Source organism: Chrysochloris asiatica, unplaced genomic scaffold (assembly GCF_000296735.1).
Source record: "Chrysochloris asiatica unplaced genomic scaffold, ChrAsi1.0 scaffold00092, whole genome shotgun sequence".
Lineage (NCBI taxonomy): Eukaryota > Metazoa > Chordata > Mammalia > Afrosoricida > Chrysochloridae > Chrysochloris > Chrysochloris asiatica.
Genome location: NW_006408610.1, coordinates 4,294,277 through 4,316,466, shown reverse-complemented (window position 1 = coordinate 4,316,466; position 22,190 = coordinate 4,294,277). Strand labels below are relative to the sequence as shown.

Here is a 22,190-nt window from a genome sequence, read left to right as displayed (position 1 = left end):
TGATGATGCATGGAGGGGATTGTAACTATGGCAATGAGACTATATACAATAGAATGAATGTAAAATTAATGTTCTCCCATGTAAACCATCACATAATTCACAATAAAACTTTTAAGAAAAAAAAAAAAGAAAGGGGAGAAGAAGGAATCTAGGGTCCCGTTCACCACTGTAAGGAACCCATGCAGCAACATACCTACTACCTGTAGACAGAATGGCGGTGGTCCAAAAGAACAATGTACACCGACACTGAATACAATAGGGAGCAGGGAAGTGAAAACACAAATTTTCTCTTCTTGCTTTTGTGGGGTGCCAGTGTAAGACAACCATGTTGTGAAACAAACAATGCTTCCTTCTCTTACCGCCTTTCTTATTGCTGCTTTAACTTCTGGTCACTTCTTCTCCAAGACCATCTTCTCAATCAGGGAAGCATTGGATGTGTTGTCATTAGATGCTGTTCGGTCTGTTCCAACTCACAGTCACCTTGTGCACAACAGAACAAAACACCACGCAACCCCATGCCATCCTCATAATGGTCATGTTTGAGCCCATTGTTGCTGCCACCTTGTCTATCCATCTTGTGAGGGTCTTCCTCTTCTTTGTTGACCCTCACTTTACCAAGCATGATGTCCTTCTCCAGGGCCTGGTCCCTCCTGACAACATATCCAAAATACGGGAGATGAAGTCTCGCCATTCTCATTTCTAAGGAACATTCGGTTCCAAGATAGATTTGTGTGTTCTTCTAGCATCCCCTAGTACCATAGTCTTCACCAACACCATAATTCAAATGCATCGGTTCTTCTAGGGTCTTCCTTATTCATTATCCAACTTTCACATGCATATGACACCTCATATGATTGAGTATACCATGTTTTGGGTCAGGTTGTACCTTAGTTCTTAAACTGACATCTTTGCTCTTTAACACTTTAAGGAAATCTTTTGAAGTAGATTTGTCTAATGAGTCATTTGATTTCTTGACTGCTGCTTCCTTGTTTGTTGACTGTGGATCCAAGCAAAATGAAGTCTTTGACAACTTCAATCTTTTCTCCATTTATTATGATGTTAGTTTTTGGTCCATTTGTGAAGATTTTTTTTCCTTTACATTGAGGTGCCATCCACAATGAAGGCTGTAATCTTTGACTGTCATCAGTATTTCAAGTCCTCTCCACTTCCAGCAAGCAAGGTTGTATCATCTTGCTTGTTAATGAGCCTTTTTCCAGTTTTGAGGCCACTTTCTTCTTTATATAATCCCACGTTCCTAACTATTTGCTCAGCATACAGATTGAATAAGTATGGTGAACAGACACAACCTTGACACACACCTTCTTTTATTCAAAACTATTCAGTATTCCCTTGTTCTGCTCTAACAACTGCCTCTTGGTATATGTACAGATTCCTTATGAATTAAAATTCCAATTAAAATTTCTGGAATACCCATTCTTCACAATGTTAACCTGTAGTTTGTTATGATCCACACAGTTGAATGTCTTTGCATAATCAATAAAGCACAAGTGAACATATTTCTGACATTCTTTGCTTTCAGCCAACCAAGATCCATCTGACGTCAGCAATGATAGTCTTCATTCCACTTCCTCTTCTGAATCTAGCTTGAATTTCTGGCAGCTCCCTATCCATGTACTTCTACAACCAGTTTTTAATTATCTTAAGCATAATTTTACATTCACATGATGTATTCCATTGGGTTACCGTTCTTTGAAATGGGTACAAATATAGATCTCTTCCAATCAGTTGGCCACGAAGCTATCTTCCAAATTTCTTGGTATAGACGAATGAGTGTCTCCAACGTTGAATCAGTTTGTTGAAACATTTCAATTTGAATTCCATCAATTCTTGGAGCCTTGTTTTCACCCATGCCTTTTGTGCAGTTTGGACCTATTTCCTTACTACCATCAGATCTCAATCATATGATACCTCTTGTTTTTGATACAGTGAATCTGTATTCTTTCCATCTTCTTTTGATGCTTCCTGCATCATTCAGTATTTTATCCATGGTGGTAGTTATGTGCCATGGAATCAGTTCCAACTCATAGCGACCCTATACAGGGTTTCCGAGGCTGTAAATCTTTATCGGAGCAGAAAGCCTTATCTTTCTCCCGCGGAACAGCTGGTCATTTCAAACTGCTGATGTTAAGGTTCGCAGCCCAATTCTTAACCATAAAATCTTTCAATATGGCAAACCGAGGCTTGAATTTTTTCTTTGGTTCACTCTTTTGCTTCAGTGTATTCTTCCTTTTGGTTTTCTAACTCCAGGTCTTTTCACATTTCATTATAATACATGCCTTTCTCTTCTCAAGCTGCCCTTTGAAATTTTCTGTTCAGCTCTTTTACTTAATCATTTCTTTCAGTTGTTTTAGCTTCTCTGTGTTCAAGAGTAACTTTCAGAGTCTCTTCTGACATCCATTTCGGTCTTTCCCTTCTTCCGTGTCTTCTTAACGACCTTTTGCTTTCATCCTGTCTGCTGTTCTTGATATTATCCCACAACTCTTATGGTCTTTGGTCTTTAGTGTCTAACACATCAAATCTGTTCTTCAGATGATCTCTAATTTCAGGGTGGATATACTCAAGGTCATTATTTTGGCTCTAGTGGAGTTATTTTAATTTTCTTCAGCTTCTGCCTCAACTTGCATATGAACAATTGATGGTTAGCCCCTGCCCTTGTTTTGACGGATGGTATTGAGTTTCTCTATCGTCTTTTCCCTCAGAGGTCGTCAACTTGATTACTGTATCTTCCATTGGATTAGGTTCACATGTATAAATCACCTTTTATGTTGTTTAAGAAAGATTTTTTGTAATGAATACGTCACTGGTGTTACAAAATTCTATCATGTGATCTCCCACATCATTTCTATCACCATGGCCATATTTTTCAACTGCTGATCCTTCCTCTTTGTTTCCAGCTTCTATATTCCAATTGCCGGGGGTCCTATGTCGGGGTCCCGCCTCAACAAAGGGGTGCCTCGACACAGCGTGGGGTTTTAATGTGAGTGGGAAATCTGTTTTCAACTGCTGATCCTTCCTCTTTGTTTCCAACTTCTATATTCCAATCACCAGCAATTCTCAATGCATCTTGACTGCATGTTTGACAAATTTCAGACTGAAGATATTGGTAGAATTCATCAATTTCATCATCATTGGCTTTAGTGGTTGATGCATAGATTTGAAGAATATTGGTATTACCTGATCTTCCTTGTTGTATGTGTATGGATATTATCCTTTCACAGACAGCATTATACTTAAAGACAGATCTTGAAGTGTTCTTTTTTGTGGATGAATGCAACACCATTCCTCGTCAACTTGTCATTCTCAGTATATTAAACCACATGATTGTCTGAGTCAAAATTATCAGTGTCCATTTCAGCTCACTAATGCCCAGGATACTGATCTTTATGGGTTCCGTTTAATTTTTGATAATTTTCTATTTTCTTAGATTCACAGCTCATACAATCCATGTTCTGATGAATGTTTGCAGCTGTTTCTCTTCATTTTGAGTTTGTGCACTGTCAGCAAACGAAGGTTCTGGAAGCTTTACTCCATTTGTATTAGCACAGTCAACTCTACTTGAGGAGACAGCTCTTCCCCAGTCATATTTTGAGTGCCTTCCAACCTGAGGGGCTCATCTTCTGCAAGTATATCTGTTAATGTTCTTCTATGATTCAAAAGGTTTTTGGTGACTAGCCATTCAGAAGTGGTCAGCCTTTTCTTCTTCCTAGTCTGTCTTTGTCTGGAAGCTCAGCTGAAACCTGTCCACCATGGGTGACCCTGCTGGTATTTAAAATACCCGTAGCATAGCTTCCAGCATTACAGCAACATACAAGATACTACAGTGCAACAAACTAACAGATGAGTGGTGGAGAATTGGATGAGGGGAGATTAATAGGAATGAAGCATTCACTCTGTAAGTATCCTACTCTCTGGGAATTGCCCATCTCCTCTTTAGCCTTCAGAAATCTTGTTTTCTCCCCTGCCACTTGGGAGATGGCAGGAAACCAGTCTGATTAAATGCATTTATACTACAGTGTAAATGAACATCCATAGACCACACACTCATTGGTGATGTTTCCTTACTGTCTGAGGCTGAGAAGTTAACTCATCAACAGCAGGACCATCCCTTGCCATGTACATGTGTCATGAATGTCTCCTCGCCTTTCACAACCCTAAAATGTCCAATGTGTGCCTAGCACTGTGCTGAACACTTCACATACAACCTTCCATCTTTGTCCTTGCAACAGTCTTTGAAGGAGATATTATTGTCCATGTCTTGTTGTTGGCTGCCATCAGGTTGAACTCTGACTCACAGCAACTCCAAGTATAATAAGAATACTGCTATTGTTGGTAAGTGCTGCTGACCTTTTGGTTCAAACCAACCTTTTGATCCAGTGCTTATCCTACAGAGCCACACCAGGAAAATAACATTGGACTTCTGTAATCCATAGAGGTTTCATTGGCTGGTTTTTCAAAAGTAGAATGCTAAGTCTCTCTCCTTTGCTGTCTTAGTCTGCAACTCCACTGAAACCTGCTCAGGACCATAGCAATACACAAGCCTCTACTTGCACATGCATGGTAGGTACGCTTGAGTTGCATTGTTGTTGTTGTTGTTAAGTGCCGTTGAGTCTGTTCTGACTCATAGCGACCCTGTATAGGGTTTCCAAGGAGCAGCTGGTGAACTTGAACCACCGACTTTGCAGTTCAAACGGCTTTGCAGTCTGGCGCATTAACTCACAGCGCCACCCCGAGTAGGCCTGGGACTCTAGCGCAGAAGGTGAGAATGCAACCACTGAATATCACTCTGTTCTTTATCCTCATTTCCACATGGGAACATTCAGACTCAGAGAAACACATTTGCTGAAGGCCTCATAACTAGGAATCGGTCAGGTCTGTCAGCTTCCTGACAGTATACTCTCTCCTATCCTATGTCTGGGTCTCTGACATGGCAGTTTAGACAGGGACAACTTTAGGATGGGGAGACTGAGAATCAAAGAAATATGTTGGAACGTCTATTAAAATATTAAAATTAGAGGTTTGAATCCACTCAGAAGTGCCTCAGAAGAAAAACTTGGCAATTTACTTCTGGAAAAAAATTAGCCATTAAAAACCTATATAGCACAATTCTACTTTGACCCACATAGGATCACTAGGAGGTTGGTTGGCAACTGGTTGATTAGTATCTATCAAAAAAAACTATACTTTTGCATTTTCAGGAAGAAATTATATCATTTCTTTCATTGTATCAGAAATCATAAAGTCTTTACCATCAAGAGAGAGCGCAAACCATCAAGTATAGTTTCTCTCATAATTTTTTTTACATTTAACTTTGTGATCAATTGAAAATTTGTCTTGGTATGGAATATGAAGCAAGGTTCTCACTTGTTTCTGCTCTTGTGTTCCTTCCCCCCACTCCATAGCCAGTTCGCAGCTGTTTCTTTTCATTTTGGGTTACACCCCATCAGCAAATGAAGGACCCAAAAGCTTGGCTACATCCACATCATTAAAGTCAACTCTACTTTGAGAAGACCCTTCTTCCCTATTTGTTGTATTTAGTTCCTTCCAACCTGAGGGGCTCATCTTCTGGCACTTTTCATTGTTACTCATAAGGTTTTCAGTGGCTAAACACTCAGAATTGGTCCACCATTCCTTCTTCCTAGTCTGTCTTAGTCTGGAAGCTCTGCTGAAACTCATCCACCATAGATGACCTACTTGTATTTAAACCACTAGTGGTATAGTTTCCAGCGTCACAGCAACACACAAGCCATTATAGAACAACAAACTGACAGACGAGTGGCATATATAATACATATAACAGGTAAACAATGTGTCATTGGTAAGCCTTCTGGTCAATTGTTGTTGTTGTTGTTAAGTGCCATTGAGTTGGTTCTGACCCAGAGCAATCCTATATAGGGTTTCCAAGAAGCAACTGGTGGGTTTGAACCACTGACCTGAGGTTCAAACCAACTTTGCAGTCCAGCGCATGAACCCACAGGGTTCACTACCAGTTTTTTTGTTTGTTAAGTGCCGTCGAGTCGGTTGCGACCCATAGCGACCCTGTACAGGGTTTCTGAGGGTGTAAATCCTTACGGGAGTAGAAAGCCTCATCTTTCTCCCGCGGAGCGGCTGGTAGTTTCGAACTGCTAACCTTAAGGTTCGCAGCCCGATTCGTAGTAGTAGGCTTTTTGTTATTAAATTTTGGGGAAGTCGAAAGTTATATGCAGATTTTCAACTGCATGGTGGTAGACACCCTTAACCCCCACATTGTTCAAGGAACAACTGTATTAGCTTGAAGAGAATTAATCGGATTATGCTATTAAGAACTTGGTCTAATTTTTTGTTTTTAAGACTCTCTAACGGTCAATGAATTTTGGAGCCCTGGTATGGCGCTGTAGGTTAATGTGTTGGACTACAAAGTCGGTTTGAATTGTAAGGTCGACAGTTCATGCTCACCAGTTGCTCCTCCAAAACCCAATATAGGGTCACTGTGAGTTGGAACTGACACTATGACACTTAACAATAACAACAACAAATGGGTTTTTGTCGTTTTGTTCATATAAATCCTGCATATTTCCTTTTAGGATTAGATATCTATGTCTAGGTATTTTTTTAGCATTATTGAATGTTGTGAATGTGAGCATGGAATTCCCTCATGTTATCTCCATTTGCTTTGATGGGATAGAACTAAAACCATTTTCTTCTCTTTTAAATTTGCTGTAACTCGGTTATTAGACTGAGCAACTTCTTATTAACTCTTTTGTGTTTCACTTGATTCTTCTGCGTATTCTAAGAGCAAACGCCTGTCATTTTGCATATGGCTTTCCTGAGATAATTCTTTGTTAATTCTGGGTTCTGATCACAGAGGTTCATGAGGGCAAGTGCCCACCTCATTCCTGCCTCCCCTAAAATGTTAAACACATGGCAGGGGCTCAAGGATTGGCCCTTGAGTGAAGGTGAAAAAATCATTAGGCTAAGGATTGAGGTTAGTCCTGGCCCTGGGTGGCAGGCCCTTGATGGGTCACCCCAATTCAGAGTCTGTACCTTTATCTTAACAGATTGCTGAGATTTATTGGATTCAGGGGAAGTGGTTTGGACTGATCAACTCAGAGACCTATTGCCAATTGTCCATTTGCATAAAGCAGGAGCTGAGTAATCAGCTTTCTAGGGAATCCCCATTTGGGGCAGAGGGTGCTTAGAAATAGGACCCTGGCTGAAGCTGGTGGATATCCCATGCCTGTCAGGCTTAGAAAATTCTTCCTCAGGAAGTTTGTCCAACACCAATCTCAACCCTCTCCCCTTGCATCCAAAGTGGAAAGTTGACAACTGGTCTCTCTTAGTCTTTTGTTTATTTCCAGACCCCTATTTGTTGACGGTTCAAGCTCACCAGCGTCTCCTTGGAAACCCTATACAGGGTCGCTATGGGTTGGAACCGACTCGATGTCACTTAACAACAACATTTGTTGTTACGGAGTCCTGGTGTGGTGCTGTGGGCTAATATGTCAGACTACAAAGTCATTTGAACTGTAAAGTCGGTGGTTCAAGTTCACCAGCTACTCCTTGGAAACCCTATACAGGGTCGCTATGGGTTAGAATCGACTTGACGGCACTTAACAACAACAACAACAATTTGTTGTTAATTGCCATCAAGTCGATTCTAACTCATGGCAACTTCGTATATGCAGAGTGGAACTGTTCCATAGGGTTTTCAAAGCTGTAACTTTTGGGGAGCAGATTGCCTGATCTGTCTTCTAGGATGCGTCTTAGAAGGGTTTGAACCACCAACCATTTGACTAGTAATCAAGTGCTTACTCAAGTGTTTGCACTGCCGATAAATGCTGTCTTTATCGTTTTGTTGTTGTTATTGTGTGCTATCAAGTAGGTTCTGACTCATAGCAACCTTGTATACATTTCTGAAAGCCAGTGGTGGATTTGAACAGCTGACCTTGTGGTTACCAATTCAGTGCTTATCCTACAGCGCCACACAAGGACTCTTATTGCTCAGCAATTCTAATTAATAGTGGTATTGATGTTCATAATCTTGCATTTCATTATAGTCATCGTAGTATTTGTTAAGAGGGGGCATGGGTTGCAGAGTGGTAGAATTCTTACCTTCCATGTGAGAGACCTGGGTTGGAATGCAGGCCAGTGCACCTAATGCTTAGCCACTACCTGCTTGTCAGTGGAGGTTTGTGCATTTCTCTGATGCTGAAGTGCAGCCAGAATGCGCCTTAGAAGTGAGGATGCTGAAACTTCCTCTCACATACTTTGGACATGTTATCAGGAGAAGAACATCATGCTTGGCAAAGTAACGGGTCAGCAGAAAAGTAAAAGACCCTTAATGAGATGGGTTGACACAGTGACTGCATAGTAGAATCATGTATAACAACCATTTTGAGGATGACTCAGGGTCCAGCAGCATTTTGTTCTGTTTTCTATAGCTGAGTCGCTGTGAATCGCAACTAACTTGACGGTACCTATGTATCAACAAGGGCTCCTGGTGTGGCACTATAGGATAAGTACTAGACTCCTAACCACAAGGTTGGTAGTTCAAGGCCACCAGCTATTCTTTGGGAACCCTGTAGAGCTAGAACCAACTCGACAGTACTTAACAACAACAATGATCAACAACAAATAACATACACAGGTTTCAGCGGAGCTTCCAGACTAAGACAAACTAGGAAGACCTGGTGATCTACTTCTGAAGACTTTACTACTGAAAACCTTTTGGAGATAATTCTGCTCTGACACGTGTGGAATTGCCACGAGTCAAAACGAACTCTTTGGCAATTGATATGATATTGGTATTAACCGTTAGACCTGGAGGAATGTTTGTGATGGAAGTCAGAGGGGGATGTTACAAAATAATGTCATAGTATGAGGTCATTTTTAAGAACAAACATCAGTTCCCTCCCAAATTGTTTTAGGTAATTAAGTCAATTACTAATTAGGTCAATTATTTAACCCCCTGTGGGCTAATGTGCCAGATTGCAAAATTCATTTGAACCGAAAGGTCGGTGGCTCAAGCTCACCAGCTGCTCTTTGGAAACCCTATACAGGTCGTTATGAGGTGGCATCAACTCGACAACATTTAACAACAACAACAGCAAATAGGACTCCAGTGTTATATCTGAGAAACAAAGATAGCAGTTATTCAGTAATCCTTACCTAACTGGTTCTTTTTCATTTTAACTTGTGGCACTGTGGGTTAATGCACAGGACTGCAAAGTCGGTTTGAACTACAAGGTCAGCAGTGCAAATTCACCAACCGCTCCTAGGAAACCCTTTACAGGGTCACTATGAGTCAGAACCGACTTGATGATACTTAACAACAACAACATATGACTCAAGTTTTTTATCTGAGAAACAAGGATAACAGTAATTCTTACTAACAGGTTCTCTTTCATTTTAACTTTTTTTTTTTTTTAGGTGAAAGTTTTACACAGTAAATTAGGGTCCCATTTTACATTCTTATACAGCTTGTTCAGTCATACTGTGTACAAGTTTTACAATGTCCCAGTATTCTCATTATTTCCCGTCTGTTTGTTCTGCTTCCATTGATCTGGCTTTCCACCCCTCCTTGCTTTCTCTCTTTGCTTTTGGGGAAATGTTGCTTGTTTAGTTTTATGTGCCAGACTGCAAAGCCATTTGAACTGTAAGGTTGGGGGTTCAAGCTCACCAGCTGCTCCTATACAGGGTCGCTATGGGTCGGAACTACAACAACAGTTGATTACTTAAGGAAACACATTTCTCCTGAATGGTATTGTTTATTTTATAAACCAGTCTATTCTTTGGCTGACAGGAGACCTCCGAGACCGGCGTCAGTTCTAAGTTAAAAGAATTATGTTAGGCAGTGGTCTTGAGAGTTCTTCTAGTGTCCATCAGTCCAGTGAGTCTGGTCTTTTTTAAGAAATTTGAGTTTTGTTCTACATTTCTTTTCATTCTATCCAGGACTTTCTGTTGTGTCCCTGGTCAGAATGGTTGGTAGTGGGAGCCATGGTTCATGTAAGCTGTTAGTACTGTGGACTGCTTTCTTCTCTGATGCTTTAGTTTCCTTCATTTTCTTCTGCCCCAGAGAAGAAGACATCAATAATTATTTCTTTGATTATATAATTATCAATAATTATAATTCACTTACAGACTTTGAGAATCCCAGGCACTACCCAATCAACTAGGATGTAGAGGCTTTTTTAAGCTTTTGTTGTGAATTCAGTGATAGTTTACATGAGAGAACACTGGTTTTGCACTCAACCAATTGCATTTTGTTTCATTGCAATGATTACAACATCCTCCATGCATTACCAGTTAACAGTATTTACCTCTATTCTCTCTCTCTCTTTTTTTTTTATGTACACAAAAACACGCAGGAATACATAATTGTTCAAACAACCAAAGGGCACATTCTGCAAGGCAGCCTCCTGCCTGCCAGCACACGACCTTTCTTTTTCCTTGAGTCTAGAGAACTCAGCAGCTATCTGCCTCCATTTCGGTTGTTGCTGCTTCTCTGGATAGTATCCCACCTTCCACTCATGCTTTTCTCTCTTGATGATCCTAAGGTCCTGTATAACTGGACTGTAAGATTAACTACGCCCCCCTTTTTGTTACACAACTGTAGAATATTACCTTAATGAAATATGATATGCCAATTGGTGGAGTAGTTCCAGGAGACTCTAGACTAACAGGTTCTTGTGCAGTTGAAATGGTATGAAGATATCATGTCCTCAGAATACTGGAAGCAGCACCCTCTGGCTATTTTTGTAAGGTGGTCTGAGTAAAGAAAGATAGGGAAGGATGCACCCCAAGCTACTCACATGGTTAGCTGGATGTGGAGAAGAGAAATTCCGACTGTGGTGGAAATAAATTAACTTTTTCTTTATCTTTACGTTGCTTCTTGAATGAAGGCTAGCTATTAAAGAACTTAAAGAAGTGATTTCTTTAATATTTTAAGTTTCTCAGTAGTTTGGATACTAACACCGTAGTCACAAAAATTGCATTGAGAAAAGCACAAATCTAGAAACATACCATGATTCAGTTTCATAATTTTTGATGCATTTAACCACCAAGATTTGAAGAGGGGAGAGAAAGTGCGAGAGTCCTAAACCAAGCCGGTCTTGTATGTCCGCAGCATCTACTGCCGGGGCTGCTCCAAGCCCCTGTGTTGCTCGTGTGCTCTCCTGGACAAAGACCACAGCGAGGACAAGTGCGACATCAGTGTGGAGATCAAACAGCGGCAGGAGGATCTGGACACCATGACGGAGGCTCTGCAAGAGCAAGAATGCGCATTCGCTGCTGCACGCACTCAGCTGCAGTCAGTCATTAGCCAGCTGGGCAAGGCTCGTGCCAACACAGAGAAATTGATCCAGGCGCGGGTGAGCGAGGTGGTACAACAAGTACAGGCCCTAGAGAACGAGCTGCTCCAGAGCGTAGAGGCGCGGTATCAGAGTGACAACAAAGAGATCATCAAACTCTTGGAACACTTGGACATCGTGCTGCAGCGCATCCGCATGGGGGGCATGCTAGTGCAGAAGATGAAGCGCTATGCCTCAGACCAGGAGGTACTGGACATGCACAGCTTTCTGCACAAGGCACTCTGCCACCTCAGACAGGAGGAGCCCCAGAGCCTGCAAGTCCCTGTCTACACCAACAGCTTTGAGGAATTCAAGGAGGAGTTCAAGAAACGCCTGAAGGGCCTGGTTTCGAGCATCGCCCAGGAGACAGGTAAGCGCTCGGATCCAAGTCAAGGTGGCAGCCTGTGTGCCATTTTTAAAGGGCTTATTCCTCACAGTTGCCCCCTGGGGAAGACAGATCAGAAAGGATCATCTCCATTAACAGAAACAAAAACTGAGTTTTTACTAAGCCTCTTGGGATTAGTCAGGTCCCATGGGTGCAGGATCAAGGATATGAGGCCCTGACAAAGGATTGCAGGCACCTAGAGGTGGGTAATTGAAACAAAGCACCCTCTGAATCAACTGTGCCCCTTGGGGAACATGGGCAGTTGAGACTCAAAGCTTAGAACTAGATTCTGGTATCATTTTGGCCCCAGCATGACTGACCACTGCAGAAGGTCTGTGTCCAAGAACAGAGATGCCAACTGGGGCATGAGGTTTAGGGCGGAAGGAGGCTAAGAAAACTCCTCAGAGTGGTTAACTGCTTGTCCCAACCAGTCAGTACTCAGTGGAGGTGACCCCTTGTTCCCAGAGTGGCCTGCCACCTGGACCAGCTATCAAACTTTGAAGACCCTCCTGGTATTGGGCATTTGGGGATGAAGAGACAGCAGACCAGTTCCTGACCTGTTTCACTGGGAGACAGGCAGTGGGCACATCATACAGCCCCTAAGATACTTGGCTCTGTGCTCCAGGAATTCTAGAAGCTCTGTATGAGCTGACGATGTCATTGGGGCTCTTGGGATAATTGGGAGTGGGGAACAAGAGGGTGGCCTAAGTGAGACTAAATCTCTAAGCTGGAATCCGATCTCTGGACAGCTGGTATGAAGTGCCCTTACTGAGAAAGTGGGGGGAGAGTACAGAATCTGAAGGCTCCAGGCAGGTGCCAGTGATGGAAGGCTCATCCCCTCCTTTTCTTGGAGCCGAGGGGTGTGGACTCTAAAGAATGGACAGGACACTTGTGCCTTCTCCAACCAGGCAGTGAATAACACCCCCATACGCAGAAAATGACCCCAGTGATGATAAACAGCTGATCTTGGGAATTGTAACCTGGCAGTGGCAGAGAGAGAATACAATGATTTCTCTCTCTGCCACTGCCAGGTTACAATTCCCAAGATCAGCTGTTTATCAGCGTAGTGGTTACGAATCGGGCTGCGAACCTTAAGGTCAGCGGTTCGAAACTACCAGCCGCTCCACGGGAGAAAGATGAGGCTTTCTACTCCCATAAAGATTTACACCCTCGGAAACCCTGTACAGGGTCGCTATGGGTCGGAACCGACTCGACGGCACTTAACAACAACAACAATATACCATTACAATACACAATGGCTTCATAGTAATCAATTTCTTTAAACTATAATCTATTTCGTGATTACATTTTCTTTTGATTCCTTTTGATGTAACTTCAAGTTACATCAAAGAACGTCAAAATATTTTCCTTGATCTTTTCATATCTTGCTTCCTTGTACTCCCTAACTACCTTGGTAACGTCTGTTTTCCATAAATGATTCTGTTTTTCTCTAATCCTCCCTAAAATGTCAAGTTAACCTTCAAAGAAAGTTCTAAATCTTAACTTCTATCCCTACCCTCATCTATTATTTTCTATAGATTCATTAATCACAATTCATAATCAAAGCAGTATTTTTACCATAACTGGTCATATATATCAGTTACTTATAATTGATTTAATAATAAAACAAGAGCATAAAAAGTACTTACAGTTTTCTTAGTTAAGAATAAACGGAATAACTTCCCCACACTAACAATATCTCTATCTAAAAACATCTAGTTAAATTTCTACTGATATTCTTACGTGTTCCCACAGCCCTTAATTGCGTCTTAGCTGTTTTCTAGGGGTCTTAATGTCCCTGACCGAAACTACACAGGATGTTGATTATAATCTTAAACTAGAATTGGCAGTGCTTTAGCTGGTGTGGTTTCTCCTAGTGGTGAAACTCATTGTTACTTTAAGAAAGCAATTATTATAACTACACATGATTGAATACAGTGTAAAAACTTCTGAGTGTATTTCTGTACCCTAAATAGAATCATAGAAAAGCCTCCTAAAAATTTCTTTATAAAAATCAAGAACTACTATTGAGGTGTTAAAAATTAAAAATGATTTCTTCATAAGAAACAAGAACTGCTGCAGGGTCTTTGCATGTTGTTTTCTCCTCGGGACCTTGCCTTCCAAGGAGAGACTCATTGTAGCCTTGCTTAACAATGAGTTTTCCATGCTCAGGGTCTCCCGCCGCTCCGTTCCGTGAAGACATGGCCCCCGCCAAACTCGCTCTTGCTGAATGTAGAGAAGTTGGTGAGTAGCTATGGTGGCCCAGAAATGGAGAGAGGCGCACTTGAGTTGGGGGCTAATGGCACGCACCCTCAAATGCCACCCACTCTCCCTTCATGCTGGGCTCATACCCACTGTAGCTGAGAGAGCTTTCCCACTAATTGCCATGCCAGCCCCTTCATGAAACTGCTCCTATGCTGCATGATGTCCTGGCAGATGAATCTCAAGGCAAAGCAATGGTGACATTGTCCCTGTCACCGTCCCTGACCAGGACGCTCCTTACCAAGACTGCCCTGACATACTTGAGACCTTCTTTGTGTTCTCCAGATGCAGCTCAACCCAGGAGTGCCAGCCCAGAGGCTGCCAGCACGCCCAGCAATGCTCTTGACACTCGTGAAGTTGACCAGGTGAGATGCGGTTGAGGTGTGAAGGGGAGGCAGTAGGGACTGGCAGGTCACGTGGGTTGGGCGTTTCCATGTCAGGAAGGAAGCTCACTTGCTGTGCCGAGTGTATGTAGAACGAAGGAGAGAGAGTGCTGGAGAGAGGGACAGCAAGTGATCGGCCGGGAGTACAAGAAGACATCCAGGAAAGGCTGCCTGACTCTGACCTCCTGAATGCCAAAGTAGCTCGTTATGGGACCGGAGGCAGGTTCAGGAGAGGTGGTATAGGTCCAGGGGTAGACAGGAAAGACATGGAGGAGGTGGTCACTGCTGCATGACCCTGATTACCAATGAACTATCCTTTTACTGTGCCCCAACCCAGTTATGTGAGCCTTTTTCTGGGGTCAACATATGTGGGTCCCTTCCTCCAGACACATGTATCTTAGAGAGGAATGGGGAATGAGGTCAAGAGTCAGACTCCCTTCCAGAAGCCTGGCTCCACCACCCGGTTTCTAGGACCAGCACTTATCTAAGAGCCATAGCTAGTCATGGTTGGAAGCTGCCACCAGAGCCCCGACCTGGGACTGTTGCATGCACACACCTCTAGGGACAGGGAGCTCCCTCTTTCTTGAGGTAGCTGTTTCCATGGCAACATTTTTGGCCTGCCCTCTATGGTGTTCACCAGGATGTGCTTCCTCAGTTCCTTCCTAGACATGACATCTGCTCTCCTTTCCATTCTGTTTAGAAACACTCATGTGTGCAGCCCCTCTAGGTTCTAGGCCCAGGACTGACTGGTCCTCCCTGGAAAGCAGGTCTTCAGTTGGGTGGTTGGGTGGTGACAAGCCTTTGTAGCTTTGACATGGTGTGACCCATAGGAGAAAGCGCTTGCTGTATGTGGAGGCAATCAGGAGGCTTCCTGGAAGAGGCAAGACTTAGCTTCTGAGACTTTGTTGTTAGTGACTGTCAGAGACTGGGGCTGCCAGTCTCTTTTGAAGCTGTAGAGTGGTCGGCTGAGCGAACGTACCATACTTTGTTTTGATCAGTTCACTATTAGTGCATATTTAGGTTGTTCAGGAATTACAAACAATGCTACAGTGACTAATTTCCACCAAATAAGTTCTATAAAAATGGTAATGTCTACAGTTCCCGGCTGCCTTCCAGGTACCAAACCAAAACACTGCCGTTGAGAGTTGATTCAGACTCCAGGTACCAGTAATCACTGGTTAAACAAACAAACAAAAATAGCAAGAGAGGCCATACTGCCTTGTAAATACATCTAGACATTTTGGTGGGCCTTGCTCTTATAAGGAGTCCCTGGGTGGTGCCAGTGGCTAAGGCACTGAGCTACTAATAAAAGGTTGGAAGTTGTGTCCACCCATGGGCACCTCAGAAGAAAGGCCTGATGATCTGCAGCCAAGATATCAGCCACTGGAGCACAGCTCTACTCTGACGCACATAGGGTCAGCATGAGTCAGAGTAACCGTATGGCAACTGGTAAATCCCCTCATAAAGCCCGAGCAGACCGCGCCTCTCTTTCAGCTACTGAGCTCTTTGAACCTGGGACATCAGAAGACTGGTCCTTTGCGAAGCCTCTTGCTTTCACGTTGGTAACAGACAGTGGGGGTCAGAGGGGGGCATTGTGGAATCTCATTGTGAATGCGGCCCATGTATTTTCCCTCCTTTTTTTTCTCATAGGCCTAATATATATATATATATATATTTTTTTTTTTTTTTGCAATGGCGTTACAATACTTTCATGGGAAACCTAAATTTGTTTTGTTTTTTTTAAGGTTTTTATTGTGGGTTGAGTGAAAGTTTTCAGGGCACATCATCAGTTTCACATTCAAACATTCATATACCTTGTTTCATTATATTGATTATAATCCCCTCCACATACCATCAGTTAACAGTTTCTCTCTGTCCTCTTTAGCTTTTTTTTTGGGTGTGGGGGGAAACTTTGCCTTTTTGGAATTTACAGTCTCGGCTTTTAGGGAAGGTTTTTACATTTATCTGTGGGTATCCAGGGCTCATGTATGAGATTACTACCAGCATAACTGAATAATCAGAAAAGGGACATTTTGCTATGTCTGCTAGGTGGCTAAAGTCTGATCCTCAGAGCCTATGGTTTGGAGGGTCTGCAATGCCTGGACCCACAGGGACTTGAACTCCTGACCGGGTCTGCACGGTCTGCATCAGATTCCCCCTTATTTATTATTTGTTTAAGGGACGCTGCCTGTCTTAGGCGGTCAGTGCAAATTCCTCAGTCTTACTCGTCATCGAAACTCATTGCAGCATGGCAATGGCTCTGTCTTAGGTTGCCGAGGCTAAATTTGTTTTTTAGAAGCTATAAAGCAACTCTAAATCAGTCATGATTGTTTTTTCCTTTGTAGGGTTCTTATGTGTGTTCAGTGCTTTATAGCACTTGGGGTGGGAGTAGGGTGGGGGACACAGAGGACGTGGAGCTCAGTGGGCCAAGCAGAAAAGCAATCTTGTACACACCAACAGTTTGCAGTCAGATGTAGGAAGATAGAGTCTTTTGAACTGTTTTGTTGTTGTTATTGTTATTGTTTGTTTTTTAATCACTACCCAGTATAAAAATTGTACTTTACATCTTAACCTCATTGTACACACACACACAGACTCCTGGTGTGGCGCTGTAGGATAAGCACTGGCCTGCAAGGTGGCAGTTCAAACCAACCAGCTGCTCCTTGGAAACACTATGGTGTTGTTGTTGTGAAGTGCCATCGAGTCGGTTCCGACCCATAGCGACCCTGTATAGGATTTCCAAGGAACAGCTGGTGAGCTTGAACCACCAAGCTTGCAGTTCAACTGGCTCATTAACCCACAGCGCCACATGAATTGGAACTGATTCAACAGCAATTAGCACCAACACGTACACACACATACCATTCGCTAACAGAGACGGTTCAGAAAACAAGTTACTCTCCCTACATGGGATGTACTCCGCAGTTTTCTGTCCTGTACTAGTCTATTTAAATTTCAAAATGCTGGTCATGACTAAATTGATTCACATGGTCTGTTTATGTACCACAAATAATAATTTGAAAAACACCAGTGTAGTGAGTTCAGTGGTGATTGTAGAATGTGTAAATGCCTCTGACCCTAGGAAACACCCATGTAGAATGGCGTCTCTGACTCCATTAGCTGTTCTTCCTTTAAAAAAAAAAAAAAGTTGTTGAGATTATACAGAGTAAAGCACATGCAATTCAACACTTTCTACAGTTCAGTAAAGTTGATTACGTTGTACAACTGTTCTCTCTTGCATTTCCTGGGTTGTTCCTCCATTGTGAACATAATCAGCTCACTGCCCCCTAAAGTTCCTATTCTAATCTTTCGAGTTGATGTTGTGAATCTGGTGCCGAATAAATAGCTCTTAAAACAGCTCAGTGTTCAAGGCAGACATGCCTTTGTTTTTGTAAAGAAACTCAGTAATGGAAGGAGAGTGGGGTGTCTCAGCTCTCTAGTGCTGCTATAACAGAAATACCAGATATGGATCACTTTAACAAACAGGAATAGATTTTCTCACGTTAGGAGGCTAGGAGTTTGAATCCTGAATGCTGGGTCTAGGAGAAGGCTTTGTCTCTCTGTTGTCTCTGGAGGAAGCCCCTTGTCTCCTCTCAGCATCTTTGGGCCTAGTGTTTCTTGGAGATCATCATCAATCTTCCCTGGGCCTAGGAAGTTCACAGCACAGGGACGTCCAGACTAGAGGACACACCCTGCACCTGCCTCTTCTTTCTTGGTGGCAGGAGCTCCCTTTGATCAGAGCTTGCTTGTTTAATCTCTTTTATATCTCAAAAGAGAATGACCCAAGATCCAACCTAATCATGTAGTTGTATCCTGCCTCATCAACATCACCCCCTCTAATCCTCCTTGTTAGCACCACAGAGGTGAGGATTTACAACACAGGATAATTACATCAGATCCCAAATGGAGGCAAATTACATAATAGTGAGAATTGTGGCCTAGCCAAGTTGACACATAAGGAGCTCTGGTAGTGCAGTGATTACGAATTGGGCTGCAAACCTTTAGGTCAGCAATTCGATACTACCAGCCATTCCACAGGAGAAAGATGAGGCTTTCTACTTCCGTAAAGATTTACGGAAACCCTGTGCAGGTCACTGTGAGTCGGAACCGACTCGAAGGCACATCACGAAGTTGATACATGTTTTGGGGGGATGTGGCACTGTGGGTTAATGTGCCAGACTGTGAAGCTGTTTGAACTGCAAGGTTGATGGTTCAAGCTCACCAGCTACTCCTTGGAAACCCTATACAGGGTCGCTATGGGTCGGAATTGATTCGACGGCACTTGACAACAACAATAATTCAGTCCATATGAGGGGTTAGGAAGGAAAGGAAAGGGGGCTCCATTATAGTAAATGGAATGAAAGCCCACATCACAGCACTTGAGACTAAGAAAAACCCAGCCACCAACTTTTGTGTACCACCAGCCACCAGTTTTGGGTACCACCATAGCAGACACTTCTCTACCAGGGACCCTCTTTATTCACATGTCAGCTCAGACTTGGGCCAGTAATTTAAGGAGGCCCTGGTGTTCCCCACTGAGGCAGTGGGCCTGACCCCATAATCTACCACAGAACTGGAAGAGAGGTCCCTTTAGAAGTCCCATGAAGAAAGTATGTCCCTGGCCCTGATTGTTGTACATTCAAGTACCTGTTGGATAAAGGGCCATTCCCGCCGTGGGAATCCCTTCCCTCTACAGCAGACCCCTGTTGGATGGTCATCCATTGGGCACACATGGGGTTTGGGCACCAAGAGCTGTAAGGCCAAGGCATCAGGATTGAAGGCAGGAGTAACAAGCCAGAACTCCTGAGTTTGGGTTTCCCCTTTGAAGGAGCATGTCACATGCTGCTGGCTGTTTTCCACCAAGCAGCCCAGTGTACATTCGCTTCTACTCCGTGTTGTAATTGAGAAAGACATTGTTGTTCCATGCTGTATGGTCGGTTCTGACTCACAGCTACCCTGTACAGGGTTTCTGAGGAGCAGCTGGTGAGTTTGAACCACCAACCTTGTGGTTAGCAGTCCAGTACTTATCCTACAGCTCCACACCAGGACATCTTGAGAAAGATGAGAAGGAAATACAGACAGTGATTAAAGAGAAGGGAGCACACACAGGGGCAGGGAGGGGACTTGCTTTAGGAAACACTAGACTCAAGCCTCCTGCAGGCCCTTTCTAGACATGTGACCTTGGGAAGTTACTTCCTCTGTGCCTCAGTTTCCTTCTCTGTAATTTTTTTTTTAATTCACATAAAAATTTTTATTTACCTTTTTAACCGTTTTTAACGATTCGGTTTTGGTATTTAGTACATTCACGCTGTTCGTAACCATTGCTACTATCTAGTTCCAGAACAATTTCACCGCCACAAAGAACACTTTGTACCAGTTAAGCTGTTTGTTTCCACTTCCTTCCTTACAGCCCCCTGGTAGCCACTAATGTCCCTTCTGTTTCTATGGACTTACCTATTCTGGATACTTTATGTATGTGGAATCAGACAGTCTGTGACTTTTTATGTCTGGCTCCTTTCATTTAGCATGTGTCAGTACTTCGTTCCCTTTTATGGCTGAACAACAACAACAACAACACGCGTTCTATCGTATGTGTTCACCATAGTTGGAGTAGCTGTTCATCTGCTGATGGGCCTTTGGGTTGTTTCTACCTTTTGGCTCTTTTGAATAGAGTTGCTATGAACATTTGCATACTAGGATTTGTTAGAACATCTGTTTTCATATCTTTGGGGCCTATACCTAGGACTAAAATTGCTGAGTCATGTGGTAAACTGGGCTGCTAACCTCAAGGTCAGCAGTTCGAAACTACCAGCTGTTCGTGGGAGAAAGATGAGGTTTCTGCTCCTGTAAACATTTACAGCCTCAGAAACCCTGTACAGGGTTGCTGTGAGTCGGAACCGACTCCACGGCACATAATCAGCACCAAGATAATTCTGTGTTTTAAGTTTTTGAGAAATCACCCCTGCCTACCATAGAGTAGTAATAAAAATAGTAACTGTTACTATATGACACTTATAAATACCAGGTGTTGTTCTAAATATTTTACTTACATTAGCACATGTAATTCATATAACCTTCTGAGGTAAATATCACTATTCCCATGTTATGAAAGGCGAGTGAGACCCAATGCGAGCTTGGATGACTCAGGTATGGTTAACATCACAGGGATGTCCGGGACTGGCCTCGAAATAGGGGTTCGGTTCACGAGGAGGAGATACCTGGTGGCGGTAAAGATAGCAAAAGAATACACAGACAGACAGAAGAAGGGGGACAATGAGGCACCCAAAGCCAGAGTGGATATATCACTGGTGGGCAGGCGTGGGACTACAGGCATCATGGCCTCTGCAGGCAGCAACTCACTGCCCTGCAATCTTTACTGCATGCCCTCCAACCCGTAATGCACTGCAATCTTTACTGCATGCCCTCTAATCTGTAATGCACACCTGGGGAGGCCCGGGTCTCTGTTTTATTTAAGAGAGGAGCTTCACACCAAGCTGGGAGGGACTTAGGCAAGGTACAGCTAATTTCAGTAATTTTCTAGACATTTAGGTAACTTTACATCGTACGTACTTCACTGGTTCGAATCCCAGGCCAGCAACTTGGTTTCTCAGGCTCAATTAACATATCTATAGCCCCTGAGCTAAGTTGGGGGAAGGTGAGAGGTAAGGACAAAAGCTTGGGGGGAGTTCTGCTGCTTTGGCCTCCTGAGCCAGGTTTTCAGGAGGACTGGAGACTCCCAGGTGAATGGGCTGCACCTGGAAAAGGGATTAGGGAGGATGGGTTCTTTGTCTATAGAACAAAGAACCGAGAAGTAGCTAAGATATTTTTAGTTAATCCTTTGGAGAAAGGCTTGACCTTTGAAACCTTTAGTCTCGGCTTTAGGAGGTTCTAATATTTCTCTGTGGATAATAAGGGCTCATATTTGCAATTAATAAAACATAACTAGATATTAAGATGAAAAACAATTTGCCACTAACTGCCAAGTGGCTAGATCTGTTACACTCGGGCCTATAGGGCCTCGAACCTCTGACCAGGCCTACACGGTCTGCAACACAGGGATGATGCTTTCGGCTCAATGGAAGGGTTTTCTCACTGTTACAAGTGTGCAGCTGTGGAAGGAACTGCTTTTATCAGAAGTGAGCTCTTTGTCCCTGGAGGTATGTAAATGGGGCTAGCATGGGAAACAGTTGGGCAGTGTGATCTCCTAGCCCTTTTAGTACACACATAAATTTAAGTAGTCCCTGGCCACCAACACTCCCAGGTCCGAAGGAGGTGATGTCTTGGAGGATTTGGGGAGGGTTCTTGTGTCTGTTGGGCTCGTGGCTTTGGATCAGGCAGCCTGCACTTGCACCTGGGTCTGCCACCTGGTCATTTCTGACTCTCTTGTTTCTCAATGTTGTAGCCTGAGGAGGTACAGACGACTCCAGAGGAGACCCTGGGGCTGTCTGAGACCCAGCCAGTGACTGTGGTCGAGCAAGTGCCCACAGGATACCCAGTCCCGCTGTTTGCATTCTCCATCAATGACCCCTCTTACAGAGAGGTAAGCTGCTGCCCGCCCACTTACCCTGCCAAGGGTTCCGTCCATGATCAACATTGGTTCTAGACATGGATTCAGCTGTGGAGTGTGGGTTGCCCAGTCCATGAAAAGCCACGCCAAGTTTTGACACAGCATCTAGGCGATCCTGTCAATCCTGAGCCTTGGCCGGGGAGTCCTTAAAAGATGGTTTACATTACACACTCATTGTAAAAACAGTATTCAGGCAACGCTAATGAAGCTTGAGGCCTCACAGTGACTTCATTCTCCCATCTGCTGTA

The 22,190-nt window shown here is 43.4% G+C and overlaps 1 protein-coding gene across 3 annotated transcripts in view; it reads left to right on the top strand.

Moving 5' to 3' along the window:
• The window catches only part of PML (promyelocytic leukemia), a 59,553-nt gene that overhangs the window by 23,223 nt on the left and 14,140 nt on the right, over positions 1-22,190 (top strand). The window contains exons 3-5 of one of the 3 annotated variants that reach the window (XM_006866493.1): positions 11,123-11,715; positions 14,278-14,348; positions 21,778-21,915. In XM_006866493.1, the coding sequence (XP_006866555.1) occupies positions 11,123-11,715; positions 14,278-14,348; positions 21,778-21,915 (802 nt within the window). Of the gene's footprint in view, positions 1-11,122; positions 11,716-14,277; positions 14,358-21,777; positions 21,916-22,190 lie in introns of all 3 variants that reach the window. The other 2 variants (XM_006866494.1, XM_006866495.1) reach the window with 2 other exon arrangements.